Source organism: Periplaneta americana, chromosome 10, assembly GCF_040183065.1.
Source record: "Periplaneta americana isolate PAMFEO1 chromosome 10, P.americana_PAMFEO1_priV1, whole genome shotgun sequence".
Lineage (NCBI taxonomy): Eukaryota > Metazoa > Arthropoda > Insecta > Blattodea > Blattidae > Periplaneta > Periplaneta americana.
In genome coordinates, this window is record NC_091126.1 from 50,624,214 (window position 1) to 50,639,954 (window position 15,741).

Genomic DNA, 15,741 nt, shown 5'->3' on the forward strand with positions numbered 1-15,741 from the left:
AGTATTGCTTGAAAGAGAGAAGGAGGTTTATTATTTATTAGAGTTTGGGCATATTCTAAGAGATATCGCCACATAATTATAGCTTTGCGAGACACATAAAATGGCAAATTTGTAATGAAAAAAAGAAGATTGGGGGAGATTCGAACCTTGAGCTACTACTGTCAACTTGTTCAATAGACCAATGCTGTAACGACTTACGCTACTGTAACTGTTAATTTTCTGTTCGCCATAATACGTTGTTTTCCTGTTCATATTCGCTCCAGTTGATTTTGTATTTATCAATTTTATTATTATTTCACTCTTCAAAGGCCCTGATGTATCTAGAATCAACCCACCAATAGATTTTATTACATATTTTAGACTCTTAAACAAAATACAGCAAATTTAAATGGTTTAATTATGTGTTACCTGGTGAACTATGGCTTTGACGAGACGAGCATGCGTCATGTTATGTCTCTGGAACTTAGAAATTGTCAGCTGGCCCATTCCTTTTGCCGCTAAGTGTACATGGTCATAGAATAAGATGTCCATGATTTCATTCTCCAACCTACAAAATAATGTAACAAAAGGAATGATTTTCTTTTAAAATTTGTAAAATGTATCCAATTTGTATTTCCAACTTTAGTAGGCCTAAGTCTGAATGTGACACATTCATGGCTTTGCACATATCACAGAGATACTCAACTTCCCTTTAAATCTACTTAGACCTAATCATGTCAGGTCTTATGCCTGCTGTGTATTGAACTTCTCTCTCAGACGAAACAGTTTACGAATTTTCTTCCAGTAAACAACTGAATTTTCTTCCAGTAAACAACTTTTTTTACACATTCCCATGTAAAGAGATCTAAGAGGGTGAAGTGGTTCTAACATAAGATTATACATCAACCCTCACCACACATTCACTTTCGGAGTAGGTACTAGGTCTATCATGAATGTACTCATGAATATTGTTTGGTTGCTCCAAGCCCCATATTCTGCAATTGTGATGATTAACATAGACATTAAAGTGCCTCGTAGCAAATTAAATATATGAAGTACCGGTACCAATAGTCTTTATCATTTTAAGTATCGGGATCATTTAGAATGCTATTCTCAAATTCAGCACGTCTGGGACAATCTTCAATTTTTATTTAATGTTTCAATTGAATCATTTATGCATAAAATTACACCCCCTTTCTGGCCCCAAGGTACCCTGATTTTACATACATACATGCGGGTACTGTGTTAACACAGAGAAGTCATTATTTATTGAATCTAAATAATTTAATAGTTACATACACAGATCTCTTCATTTGGGGATGTGTAAAAAGAAATTGTGTACTTGGAGAAAATCCATAACGTGCTTCATATGAGAAAGAAAATTACTGACACATAGCAACCATCACTCCTTATATGATTCAGAACACTTAGAGGGAAATAGAGTACTGTTATCACTATAGCCTTTATGTCTGCAGAACATCGAGACTTAATAATGTCTTCTTTTGCCTTTAAAGTATGGTATAAGGCTTCTACGCCTCTGTTATGATCTCAACAAAAAAAAAATCACTCCAAAGGCAGGCCTAGGTATCTTTTCCTTATGGACGGTAGAACGTAATAGGACAGGAAACAAAACTGTGAGAGTTTTTACATACCGGTATTATAATTAAAACTCACATACCAGTCCTTGCAAGCTATTTGAGTATGAAATCCCATATACTTTTTTCAGTGACTGTATATAAATATAATCTTTTAAAATTATAATAGATAGTAGCTATTAATGTGTAAAATACTAATATATCGGTAAATTTCTATTTTTCCCATTAAGTTATATGGAAAATTCTCTTGATAAATGTCAAACCTAACTGTTAAGTTACATGCTCTATTCATTTGAGGTTCAGCTAATATACATTATATTAAGGCTCAGAAAGTTTAATCACCTCTTTCGAAGACATCTGAAGAAGAAAGTTTTTGTTCTCTTGGCTAATTCCATTTAGACACCTTTCAGCCTTTAACGTGTACAGATATGATAAAAAAATATTTTTCTATTTCTTGAGCAGTTTTAGGACAAAATTATTTTTAATTACAGGGACGCATTAATTGTATGTTCTGTCAACTCGAGTACCAGTATATTTGCCGGTTTCGTCATCTTTTCTGTTGTGGGCTTCATGGCGCATGAACAACAGAAACCAGTGGCAGAAGTAGCAGCTTCTGGTAAGGCACCTGAATATTATTTTCAAAGCACACTTGTTCCAAAAACAGTTTATACATGGATATTGTACTAACAGGCCCGGGGCTGGCGTTCCTGGCGTATCCATCAGCCGTGCTTCAGCTCCCTGGCGCCCCCATGTGGTCTTGCCTGTTCTTCCTCATGCTGCTTTGCATAGGACTGGACAGCCAGGTATGCATACTTTTATTATTTTTATACAACCATTTTCACTTCAAATATTTGTATTAACAAAGGGTAGAGTCACCTGGGGTTAGAATGACTCCAAGTATAAATATTCTTGCAGACTGAAATATAATATCGTAATCAGCGGTGAAATATTATAACACATTCAACTATACCGTAATGTTATAAGTTCTGTTATATTAAAAAGTTGATATAGAGTTATACATTTTGTGCATTACCAGAGGAATGTATTTAGTTTTAGGCACAGTTTCAAGTTTGTTACTGCATTTTTTTGGACTGTTGTATTCAAAAATAGGGGTGTCCCATATTTTTGGCAGAACTGAGGTGAAATAATATACAATGAATTTGGGAAATTACATGTTCTAGGAATATATTTATGATGATCACTTTCACGTGTTAAATGTAAACTAAGTTTGTAAATATCTAGTTGCTAGTTTCAGCTTACAAGCAAACATTCTGATGGGAGCAGATAAAAAACTTAATTTTTTTTCTTCCACAATGTTAATAATGTCAAAAGGAGTGCTTATACAAATTCTGGCCACTTGACCGCAATTACGAGGCCGACCAGAAAGTGATTTTCCCTGGGGTCGTTTACAGAAAAGAAGCACAATTGCATGGAAAGTTTTATTGAAACAAATACAGCAATTTTTGCGCTATTTGTCAACATATCCCCCACTGGAATTGAGATATCTGTCATACCATGGGATAAATTTTTGTATCTTTGTGTCGTAAAAGTCAGCCACCTGGGATCACAATCAGTTGTTTGACAGCCGTCTGCACCTCTCTGTCGATCCCATGATATGACAAATGTCTCAATTCCAGTGGGGAATATGTTGAAAAATAGCTCAACAATTTCTTTGTCTGTTACAATAATTTTTTTCAATGAAATTGTGTTTTCTTACTGTTAACGGCCCCTGGCAAACTTATTTTTTTTACGGCCGTCGTAATTGCAGTCGAGTGGCCAAAATTTGTATAGGCACTTGTTTTGACATTATTAACATGGTGAAAGAAGAAAAAATTATTTTTTTATCTGCCCCCTTCAGAATGTTTGCTTGTTAGTAGTAGACATCTTCAGAACTAGATTACATTCAACACGTGAAAGTGATCATCATAAATTATTCCTAAAGTTAAAAGTTGTGTAATCAAGATGTATAATTAAATGTTATAAAGGTAATCGAATTTCTAGATGTAGGTTATCATACACTTATGCTCATGTATTATCACGCTGGGGGAAGAGTGACCTGGCCACCGACATAGCTCAGGCAGTAGGCACTTTTGCCTACTAATCTGGAGTTGCACTCAAGAGTGGGTTCAATTCCCGCTGGGGCTGATTACCCGGTTGGATTTTCTCGAGAATTTCGCCAGCCACAGGGCAAATGTCAGGTAATCACGTGGCGATTCCTCAGCCTCGTCTCGCCAAATTCCATCTCACTATCACCAATTCCATCGACACTATAACAGCCCAGTATTTAATACAACATTGTTAAATAACAAAATAAAATAAAGTGTAACCTGGGGCAAATGTGATCCATTTATCACTTCGTAATGTTATTCATTTAAATACCCAATTATCTGGTCAGATTTTGGTTTTGATTGTCTTTATGTTCAAATGTATTGCTTCATTTTGTTGTTTTCTTTAGAACTAATATCTTCTACAAACTATACCGGTACTAATTTATAGCTCACTGACACTGCTGTTGGATTGGTATAACAAAATTCTTGTTTGCACTTACTATGGCTGAAATGTTTATTTAGCGCATTTTCAGCCTTCCTTCTTATCAGACTATATAAACATAAATATTTTAGAAAAGAAATGTACCCTTTTGCAACTTGTAACTTTGTTTTAATTTACGTCTTATTATTAATTTCCTTTCTTTAAAATAAACAAAAATGAAAATCAGTGTTTTTTTTTTTTATTGTACGGGTTTCTTTAAGAGTTTATGTCTTCAAAGCAGTCACCATACACTGACGCAAGAAGTAGATTAACACTATGAATGTGTTCTCTTAATGCCATAGAAATGTAGATTATACATCTCCCATATGACTGGGAAGTGATTTAAACAATAAGCCATTATCTCCTACATTTATCGAACAAAAGTTCTGATAATTTTACATCATTTGAAGAATATTTCAATCTACCTGTTCTCAAATTTTAAAATTTCCAGCTATATTTCTGCAATTCTTGGGTTACACTTACCCCAATTGACTTCATAATTTTCCTATAAAAGTCTTATTTGTATATCGACTGTGTACAGTAGTGGTACTTCAAGACTTACTACGCAGAGTATAGTCTACTGTCCAAAACTGCAGGGTTTTATTTTCGTAAAGTGTTAGACCACTTTCTAAGAAATTGTGTCCTATTTTACTAGAAACGAAATATATACAAATAAAAACTGTATAACCAAGCACATTTTGTACATTTTATGATACTCATAGAGACATGGCATATTTTTAGTGTCCAAATGTGTACAAGTCCAGTTGCACACAATTTCTTCTCTAACTTGATAACCACGCGTTTTGAGGTTATTTTAAATTCTGAATCTTCTATAAAAATATATGCATAATTCTCTTTATATAAAGTGACTAAACATTATCATATATAAAATAATGTTTTGCTTAATAGTGTTTTTATTTACTCCATAGCTCATTAAAGACAATGAATGCTTCTCTATTGCCTGTATGATTATTGTCTACACAAAACGCTGGCTATAAAGATAACTGATACATGCAAAGAGTTATCCTCTATGATCAATGTTCGTTTTATGAAATGAGTTATCTGTCAGGGCTGTTTAAGATTTGTAAGTTTTCTTAATAAGCACAACTCATTAACTACCGGTATTTAAAATTTCAATGTTTGCAGTTCTGCACCATGGAGGGTTTCATAACTGCTATGGTCGATGAATGGCCCCATCTCCTCCGACGACGCAAAGAACTCTTCATAGCCCTTGTGTGTATCTTATCATACGTTGTTGGTCTCTCCTGCATATCACAGGTTAGTATGTTTGCTGTCACTTATTTCTCAAATAAAAATTTTTCCATTTTCTAAATGCACATACTGTAGTTATTTTTATCCAATTAACAGCGATAATATTATGATGTAGGCTGCCTGCCCATTATCACCATGAATTCGGTTAATATCACAGTGTTATAAATTTTTTAATACAATTAACAGGGAGATTTGTCACATAGATCTCACAGATTTGTTTGAGAATTCTTTTGGTGAAAGTACATAAAAAATTGGAGAAATTTCCTTCTACCACTGTACATATTCTGTTGTTCTGAGAAAGTCTTTATATCTACTCTCACAGCTACGTACCTTACGTATAAAGTGTAACATGGATTCCTATCCACGTAGTAAAAGTTAGTACAATGTGATATGTTCAGTTTTCCTTCAGTATAAGATTAAATGTCCCGCACCATAGCGTCGTAGTCTAAGGCATCCTGCCTAGGACTCGCGTTAATAAATGCGTGCTGGTTCGAGTCCTCATGGGGGAAGAAATTTTCTCATGAAATTTCGGCCAGTGTATGGGACTGGTGCCCACCCAGCATCGTGATACACTTGGGAAGCTACGATAGGTAGCAAAATCCGGTTACACAAACCAGCTATAATGGCTGGGGGGCTCATCGTGCTAATCACATGATACCTCCATTCTGGTTGGATTTTTTTTTATTTTAGTAGGTTATTTTACGACGCTTTATCAACAGCTTAGGTTATTTAGCGTCTGAATGAGATGAAGGTGATAATGCCGGTGAAATGATTCCGGGGTCCAACACCGAAATTTACCCAGCATTTGCTCATATTGGATTGAGGGAAAACCCCGGAAAAAACCTCAACCAGGTAACTTGCCCCGACCGAGAATCGAACCCGGGCCACCTGGTTTCGCGGCTAGACGTGCTAACCGTTACTCCACAGGTGTGGACTTCTGGTTGGATGATCGTCCACCTCTGCTTCGGCATGTGGCCGTGAGGCCAGCAGCCGGCTGGTCAGTCTTGGCCCTTCATGGGCTGTAATGCCACAGATTATAAGATTAAATGGGACTGATCTCGAATAAATTTATAAGCATAAAATTTCTATTTCTTGTTGTTGAATTGGGTAACCACTTAACTGAAAATCACACATAAAATATAGTAATTCTAAATTAGGCTTTCCCTGTTATGCAGTAAGATTCTTATTTTCTATTGGCAATATAAAGAACCTAAATTGGCACACTTTGCTTACTGGTACTTTCATTCTATAATTAAAAAAGTATGCATTAATATTTTGGGCTAACTTATCTGAAGCCAAACATTTTGTTTTACAAAGAAGGCCCTTAGAATAATGATAAGTAGTATGCATAAAAGATATCCTATAAAAGGATTTTCCAAACTGTAGATATCTTGGCCTTATCTTGTGAGTACATTCTTTCTTTGCTGATGTTTCCTGTTACAAATTGTACTAATCAAAACATACAAAATTTTAATGCAAGACACAAATCAGACTCCATATACCCTCTGTTAGTCTCAGCTGTTGCATGTACCTGTTAAGGACCGCTCCCACTTAGCAGAATCGAATCAAACAGAATTTCTCTCCACAATGTATTTAAATGGAAGATAGCAGAAAGTGGTGGGTCAAATTGAATGGAACCGAATCCAACAGAATTCATGAGCTTCCAGTAGAATAATTATTTCACTGCTGGAACTGAATTTCTTGTTTCGGATGGAACAATCATCGCCGAAATAATATGAAAATAGTGAGCCACAATTGTTAAAATGAAATTTATTGACACATCTGGCTCATAACAAGTAAAGCTTTGACTCTTGGTCTCGTCAGTAGAAAAGTGTTTTAATAAAAAGGAGACTTTAATAAAAGGTGATTTGTTATTACAATTAAATTTTGAGAAACTTGTTAGATTAATAAAAGATTTCATACTCATTACCAGTATCTTAGTTTGTGACTAATTCTCGTATTAATTTACCACAAAAATTTCTTGTAATATTCATATCTTATCTCAATAAAAAACGATTCTCGTTTAATTTACTACTAAAGATTTCTTGTAATACTCATATTTTATCTCAATACAAAACGATTCTCTTTTTAATTCACCACTAAAAATGATTGTAATATTCCTATTTTATCTTAATACAAAATGATTCTCGTATTAAATTACCACTAAAAAATTATTGTAATATTCATATTCTATCTCGATACAAAACGACAGAAATAATCATATGTCTTTGCTGTTCACTTTAACATTTATGATTCATATGTCTTTGCTGTTCACTTCACCGAAATAATATGACATCATATATATTTGTCGTTAATTGCTTCCTTTCGGTGAGATGGTTCTTCACTCACCAAAATAATACAGTAGCGTGCAAATTAATCCGAACAACATAATTACTTATGCAAAAACACTCAAACGGGATAAAAAAAAAAGGATCTAAGACATACCTCAATAATCTATGTGGCCTCTCTTGTTCCTAATAACAGCTCTGAGACGATTTGGCATGGATTACACTAATTTCCCACAAATATTCTTCATTTCTTCATCGCGAAACCATACACCAATGAGAGCAGAAATCATCTTCTCCTTTGTAGAACAATCCATTTTTTGCATTCTTCTTTTGCAAATTGACCACAAGTTCTCAATGGGGTTGATGTCGGGTGAGTTGCCTGGCCAGGGGAGTGAGTACCTGAATATTCTTCTTGTTGAAGAATTCTGTAGTTTTTCGAGACGTAAGCATTGTGCCAGGTCTTGTTGGAACACACCTCTGCCATCCGGAAATGATTTTTGCAGCTGGGGTACGATTCTGGTTTCCAATAAGTGAATATATTTGTCAGAATTCATCATTCCCTTGATAGGTATTAATGCTCCAGGCCCTTCAGGTGTAAAACAACCCCAAAACATTACTTTAGGGGGGTATTTGGGTGCTTGTTGGAGATGAGCTGCTGTTACTTTTTCGGATCCTTTCCGTACGTAAGAAACACGGTGGCTGTGGACCTCGAAATGAGACTCATCGGAAAAAAGTACATTCTTCCAGTCATTCACTGTCCAGTGTTGATGTAATTTTGCCCACATTAAGCGTTTTTTGCACATAACAGGGGTTAGCAGTTGCTTCTTAATAGGCTTACGAGCCCTTCATCCAGCTTCCAAAAGCCTACACCGCACTGTTGTGACGTAAATATTCGCCCCAGTGATAGCCATTAACTCGCGGGTTAAGTCGACAGCAGTTAGTCTAGGATTTAATTTACTTTTCCTGACAATTAAACGATCATCTGCAGGTGAAGTCTTCCTTTTCCGGCCACAGTTTCCTTTTTTCTGGGGTGTGATGGATCCAGTCTCCCTGTATCGTTTTATGATCGAATTAACAATAGCCAAACCGATGTGACATTCTGCACAATTTGCCTCTGTGTCATAGAAGAATGCTCTGCTAATGTTATAATTTTAGACCGTTTTCGTGGAGTTGTATCCATTTGTGAAGACGACAGAATGTACACAGGATTGCAGTATTAAGTCTTCAACACAACTGAAATGCTTATAAGTACAAAACAAGAGGCAAAATATCACATATTATAAAAAAAATAATAACGACAGACCTTAAACAATGGAATTATACGTACTAAAGATGTCAATTAAAGCGGTATGAGCAGCTGTGAGGCCAACAATGACAGAAATGTAAAAATATGTCGTGTTCGGATTAATTTGCACGTTACTGTATTGTACCTTTAATAAAAACTGAACACACTTTTCTGTTCTAGGGTGGAATGTATGTATTCCAAATCCTTGATTCATATGCTGTCAGTGGTTTCTGCTTGTTGTTCCTCATATTCTTCGAGTGTATTGCTATTTCATGGGCATTTGGAGTAAACCGTTTTTATGATGGTATTAAAGACATGATCGGCTACTATCCATTCATGTTTTGGAAGCTGTGTTGGACATTCACTACGCCACTCATCTGTGTGGTAAGTAAGAAATTCAGAAAGCTATGACATATCAAAACAGAAAAAGAATTAATAACAAAGTTAAGAACATTTAATTTTGGTACATTTTCCTTTATTGTATGTGAAAATGAACAAGCACGTGGCCAATGGGATGGTGCAATAAGAAGATATTTCAATGCGTGTTATCGTAACTGAAAGTTTAATGGTCGATTTTTTGCAACTCAACAGAAGTAAAAATGAAAAGAAACTTACAGCATTTTTTAAATTTAATAATTCTCTCTTTTAGTTAATCAGCAAAATTTGTTGCAGTGCACACACACACAAAATGTATTTTGTAATACAGAATGAAGTTTGTGCAACTTAGCCTTGACTACCTATTTTAGGAACAACTTGTAGTCTACTAAAATTGTTCGTGCACACAGCAGATAGTCCACCCCACCGATGCATACACAGCTTTGTTTATATGACTGTCTGCTCATGCCACGCCACTAACATCTAATATGCTACAGTAAATGTACCATTAACCTTACGTTCACAGGACCGAAACTGCTAGGCCTGATGATAACATTTTACACGAGAGAAGCCTATCTTAATTTATCTGTTTGCAAATAGAATTAATCGTCGTCGTCTCTCTCTCTCTCTCTCTCTCTGCACTGCAAAGTGGTCATTGAAAAGTTTATTGACATTCGGTCTTGGTGCCTCTAACTCTTTCAGTTTGGTTTGGAAGTTGCGAGCAGTTTTTGTAATATTTAGAAAAGTATTATTTTTTCTAGTCCAATGAGGTCTACACTTAATAAAACACTAGAAGACAACACCTAAATACGAATATTCACAAGTAGCAATAAACAAAGAACTAACAAAACACCCCAGTGCAGCAATGCATATCAGTATATCTTGCCAGATTGAAATAGGAGAGGGAGAGCTAAGGCTAATGTAATCAAGCATGAGCATAGAAGAGAGAGTGAAAGAATCCTCAACTCCACTTACACTTGCAGTGACATCTCCTTCCCTTCTACTCGCTAAAAACTCCCGACTACAGGACTACCCATTCTCACTACCTAATCTGAAAGCTTGTCTCTATGCCACTACACTTCTGAAAATAATTTTTATTTTTCTGTAGTCTTATTAGTTATCAACAATTTCAAACACATTTACCGGCATACTGTAACGATTATGAAGATTAAGAAATTGAAATTTGATCCATGATAATTATAAAAAGTATTTTTCAATTTTTTGTAGGAACAGCTCCAACTCTGGGCTTTTGTTTACGAGCTGCAGTTGGTTTTTCTCCTGTTCTGAGATATATGACTGTCCGAGAAACTTGCACAACTTGTGCGTTATTGATTTCAGGGAGTATTTTTCTTCAACATTGTGCAGTGGACACCAATCAAGTATCTAGACTACGAGTATCCCTGGTGGAGTCACGTCTTGGGCTGGCTAACAGCCTTGTCTTCCATGCTGTGCATTCCTGGCTATATGGTTTATCTTTGGATGAAGACACCAGGAGATACCAGAACAGTAATGAATTTAAAGATCTCTTTAACAAGTCGACAATTATACAAAACTACTAACTTGGGCATTATTGACTTAATTAAGCTCTCTCATTAATTGTGGTCTTTGTCAGCATATAGGATTGTAGCAGGATCATGACCAGAAGAGGTGAATTTTGAGACAGAGAATTTATGGTATTGTTACCTTCTCTCTGTAAGAAATGTAAAGGAGAAGTATTGTGATGGTACAAAAATCCATTTCCAGATCTTTATAAAACAAACGTTTTCAGCATTCCTCGTAGAGAAAATTATTTTTTTTTTTGTCATGCCATTTGTCCATCTATTTGTTTACAGCAATTTCTTCTGAACTACTGGACATACCGTACTTTGTTCACTTTCAATATCTACAAGCCAGTTGAACCAGGATATTTGAAGCCTACATGAAATATAATCACTAAAAAAAGAAAACTAATGGGTAATTATTCGAAAGATATCACACAATGGAAAGTTATTCTAATTTAGTTGCAGCAGTTTTCTCCCTTATGATTTTGTTTCTGACATAAGGACATGCGACAAATGCAATAGTATAAATTGTACCTGTTGTTGTTAGTCAACTGTCCGAAGACGGGTCTGAATCTCACAAGTGATACCAACAAGGCACCACTTATGAGGCAACCAGGCCAAGAGATAATATGGTAGGGTGAACAGTTCCTTCCCCCCTCCATTGCATACATCGCTGATTAGTTACATGTTACACTAATCAGACTTCAGATGTATACAAATAATTGTTCTTCCTCTGACACATATCGTCAAATGAGATGTACTACCTGATAATAGATGTACATATGAGCCAGAATCTCAATCAGAGGCAAAATTGTACCTATGTCTCCAAATTAATTTGTCTTGTAATCATTTATTAATATTTTCCTGGTATCCCCTTTACAAGCCATGAAGGTGCACAGGGAGCATGGACACAGAACACAACGCTCCAACCACCTTTTATCGCCGAGAGAGACCCGGTACTATAGTTGACAGGAGTGAGGAGACTCAGTTGATCCTGGAAGTTCTGGTAACAAGAAAAATCCCGTCACCACCCTAGTCTGAATCCGGAACTTAATTATTATTACATAAAGTAAAATCCCTTTAATATGCCCTGCTTATAACGCTTTCCCATTCATTATGCTCTTTTTATACTGTCCGTGGACATTTCATATACAATCCTCGGTAATTTTACCCTCTTTTAACACTTCCAAATCCCATTTGTAAGACTTTTTCGGATTATAAATGAATAAAAAATTCCGTATAAATTGTCAAACTTGTAATGTTTTAAAAGCATGGTGAAGAAATATGTTGCTGTGACTGTACTGAGGGTCATTGCACCATGAGTGCAAGAAAGAAATTTCACCCTCTACCTGGAAAAACCCTCTGGTGGGCACTGTCGGAAGTTGCACTTACCAGTACTTTCTTTTGTATGAAAGGATTTTAACACTTAGAAGTCTCTCTGTCAATACATCTATTTCTGTCCTTTCTGTAAAATTTAGTCATCCTTTGAATTCTGTGGAGTGTGCAATAAGTCTGATAGTGCAAAATGGCAAAGCGGAAATCAGTCTATAAGTGAAAAATTACATTAGTGTTGCTCCTAGCAGTGTATCAAGTAAAGTTATCTATAATTACTTGAACTGCATAGTCAATGATACATACACCGTTCTTATTACAACAGGGGATGACATTAGGAATATTCAGGCCAAAAACTAGATAATAATGGATATGGTTATCTCACAGTTAGATAGCAATGAACTTTCCTTAAATAAAAGTAAAATTGAAATATTATTTTTCATCTGACTAATTGCAATATTAATAGCTGTATATGAGTAAAGTTTTTGCAAATACATTTAGACGTAAAATTAAACTGGACTGAACATAGATTTATGCTATGCAGTCCTACAGTGTAATGTACTTACTGCGAAAACTTAAAAATTTAGTTGCTGAAAAACAGTTATTATCTGCTTACTATACTTTCTTCCATTTCCATTTTTGTATGTATTTTAGACAGCAGTCCAAAGACTGGTTGGAACCACATATGTGAAGTGACACCAATAAGGCATCACTCTTGAGGCAACTAAGCCAGGAGATACTGTGGTAGGGTGGCCAGTTCCTTTCCCCCTACATTGCATACATTGTTCATTGCTGATTAGTAACATATTACACTAATCAGTTTTGAGATGTATGCAATAATTGTTCTTCCTCTGACGCATATTGTCAAGTGAGATATAATGCCTGATAATAGATATATCAGCCAGAACCTCAATTAGAAGTAATTCCCATTTTAGTGTATGGAAATATTTTTTCAGGTTATACTACTGGTGCTCTACAGTCTACCAGTACACATATCACTCTTCACTTCCATAACACATAATACAGAAATTGTACAGATACCCCACGTGTTAGCTTAATTATAACTCAGAATTACTATGAAAATGGCATATACTGTAGTCGCGACGCTTTTATTCCCAGCGTGACTCCTCCGCTTTGCTTACATCTTAGGAAGTGAAGGCTCTATAAAGTCTAGGTAGGTGGTATCGTTCGCCATTTTTGTTCTTTCGTTGCCGAACTGCCAGACGAGGGATCTATTTGCCGCATCGTTAAACATTATCATGTCGTAGCTCCTATGATAATAAATCAAACGCACTCTAATTGAGCAAATAATTGAGCAGCAAATAACGTCCTCATGTGCTTTCTGCGAACCCAACAGAAGAGCCAAAATGGCAGGCTATTATATTAAGTATTTATCGAGCCTTAGGAAATGCATCAGCAAATCACAAGATGCACACGTTTAAATGTAGCCGACTGGCAACGTGATTGGCTGCCGGAAATTAGAGCGACGGGACTATACAAATGTACAGTTTATTGCCTAATTTTGTCAAAATTATGAATATAAGAAATTTTGAGGTATATTTTAAAAATGGGTTAATTTGCAATTTTATTACCAGTATATCTGAATTTGAGGGAAAATAAATGTATGGTACTGGTTTCTTTATTTTTATATAACTCTGAAATTAAGTAAAGCACATTGTCAATATTTCTTATTATGGCATACTTGTATATGAATTTCACTTGTTTAACACAGCCCTGTGCTAATGACAATAAAATATTCTCTTCTTTGTAAGTATTTCTGAAATTGAGACATAAATCTTTGGTTAACTACTAATGTTCAACTAATGCTTTAGGAACAAACAGAGTGTTTCTGTATTCATCACTTATTTGTTACCAGTATACAAGAAGTGTTCAATAAAACTGATTTTATGTTACGTTAGCTAATGTTTGAGTAAAAACCACCATAATTTGAATAAAAATTTCTGACATTTCAGTTGCACTCATATAAGAAAAATAATTTTAAAAATCTAGAATTGAATAAAAGTTGCAGCCTACTTGTAACTGTAACAGACGAAAGAAGCCCTTAGATGAGTTATTTGTATAATCACAAACTCTTTTTATACATTTCGTAAGAGAAAAGTAGTTCACACCTATTGAGTAGTGGTTAGCTTGTCTGGCCGCAAAACCAAGTGGCCTGAGTTCGAATCCTGGTTGCGGCAAGTTACCTGGTTGAGATTTTTTCTGGGGTTTTCCCTCAACTCAATATAAGCGAATGCTGTGTAACTATCGGTGCTGGACCCCAGACTCATTTCACTGGCATTATCACTTTCATCTCATTCAGATGCTAAATAACCAAAGATGTTGATACAGCATCGTAAAATAACCTACTAAAAAAAAAGAGAGAAAAGTAATTAAGTTTTAAAACCCAAGTTCCTATTTATCCCTTTAATTTATTCAGATCTTTCTGCTTTAAATGCAGCAAACAATAATGATTTTCAAACCTAATTCTGGTTTCCCCATTTTCTTTTACAGAGAATCAAACTTCTAGTTCGGATAGAAGACGACGTGGCCTCTCTTAGAGGAAAGATGACAGGAACATCTTCAGAGATAACTTCTTTGTAACTTGTCAGCTCGAGACTGCCCGCTGATCTCTAGACTCTGAAAAGTGCTTGCAGCGGAAGAGTAACGTACTTGTGACTATCCTTGATGTTAAGAGTGAGGCGGACATCACACCATAATACTTACAGAAGAAACTCTGCCATGTCATAACAGTGTATTGCATTCTGTTTTGAAGGGGGGATAATTGCGTCTGTGCAATCAGTGGTGTGTTTCATTTAATGAAAAACTAATGGATTGTTCATTTTTTACTATAAAACATTTCAAGGCAAGCATCCAACAGCAGTTTCATGTCATCACATTTAATCGCAGTTATCAGTTTATGTGTACAAACTTGTGACCCTTCACCATTGCACATGTATAATAAATTCATGTAAGTTCACTTAATAACGTGAAGACTTCTGCTACAACTAATTTATTTATAACAATGACAGCACATTATTAGTACGTGATATGAAGTTAGTTGGGCCATTCTATTCCATTTTTAGTTCTTAATGTTGATCCCACATTAATCTGCATGCTTCTCAGTAATATGAACATATACATATATAAACATATAAACACACATAGTGAAATGTATTTTGATTTTCTATCATTATTATTCTTTGTGGGGACAGAATTTTTCAACATCACATAAATTATAACATGAATTAATTCTTATTGAAGTTGTAACATTTGTTTTCAATAAAAAGATGTTTTTACGCATTGTTGTCTGTTTCTGAACTGCATTACCATATTTTATCCTTCTGCATTTTTCCAATTTCTATCATAGGTGATTTTGAATTCCATATTTCAACCAGTCATAATCAGTTAATCTTTAATTGTACAAGAGACTGTCGAATTCAAATGAAGGGTGTATGATTGTGAGATTAGAAATACTCTATTTTGTTTTCTACATCTTCTTTTTCTAACAGTGATTCAAGAGTACATTGGGAGCCAATGTAAAGTGT

The 15,741-nt window shown here is 35.3% G+C and overlaps 1 protein-coding gene across 3 annotated transcripts in view; it reads left to right on the forward strand.

Annotated features, from left to right (window-relative positions):
* Gat (GABA transporter) overlaps positions 1 to 15,496 on the forward strand; it is a 139,972-nt gene extending 124,476 nt beyond the window's left edge. For all 3 annotated transcript variants that reach the window (XM_069837399.1, XM_069837400.1, XM_069837401.1), the window contains 6 exons: positions 2,066 to 2,190; positions 2,265 to 2,377; positions 5,250 to 5,381; positions 9,129 to 9,332; positions 10,662 to 10,829; positions 14,708 to 15,496. In XM_069837399.1, the coding sequence (XP_069693500.1) occupies positions 2,066 to 2,190; positions 2,265 to 2,377; positions 5,250 to 5,381; positions 9,129 to 9,332; positions 10,662 to 10,829; positions 14,708 to 14,797 (832 nt within the window). In that variant the 3' untranslated portion in view covers positions 14,798 to 15,496. The remainder of the gene's footprint in view (positions 1 to 2,065; positions 2,191 to 2,264; positions 2,378 to 5,249; positions 5,382 to 9,128; positions 9,333 to 10,661; positions 10,830 to 14,707) is intronic.
* Positions 15,497 to 15,741: the final 245 nt, after the last annotated feature.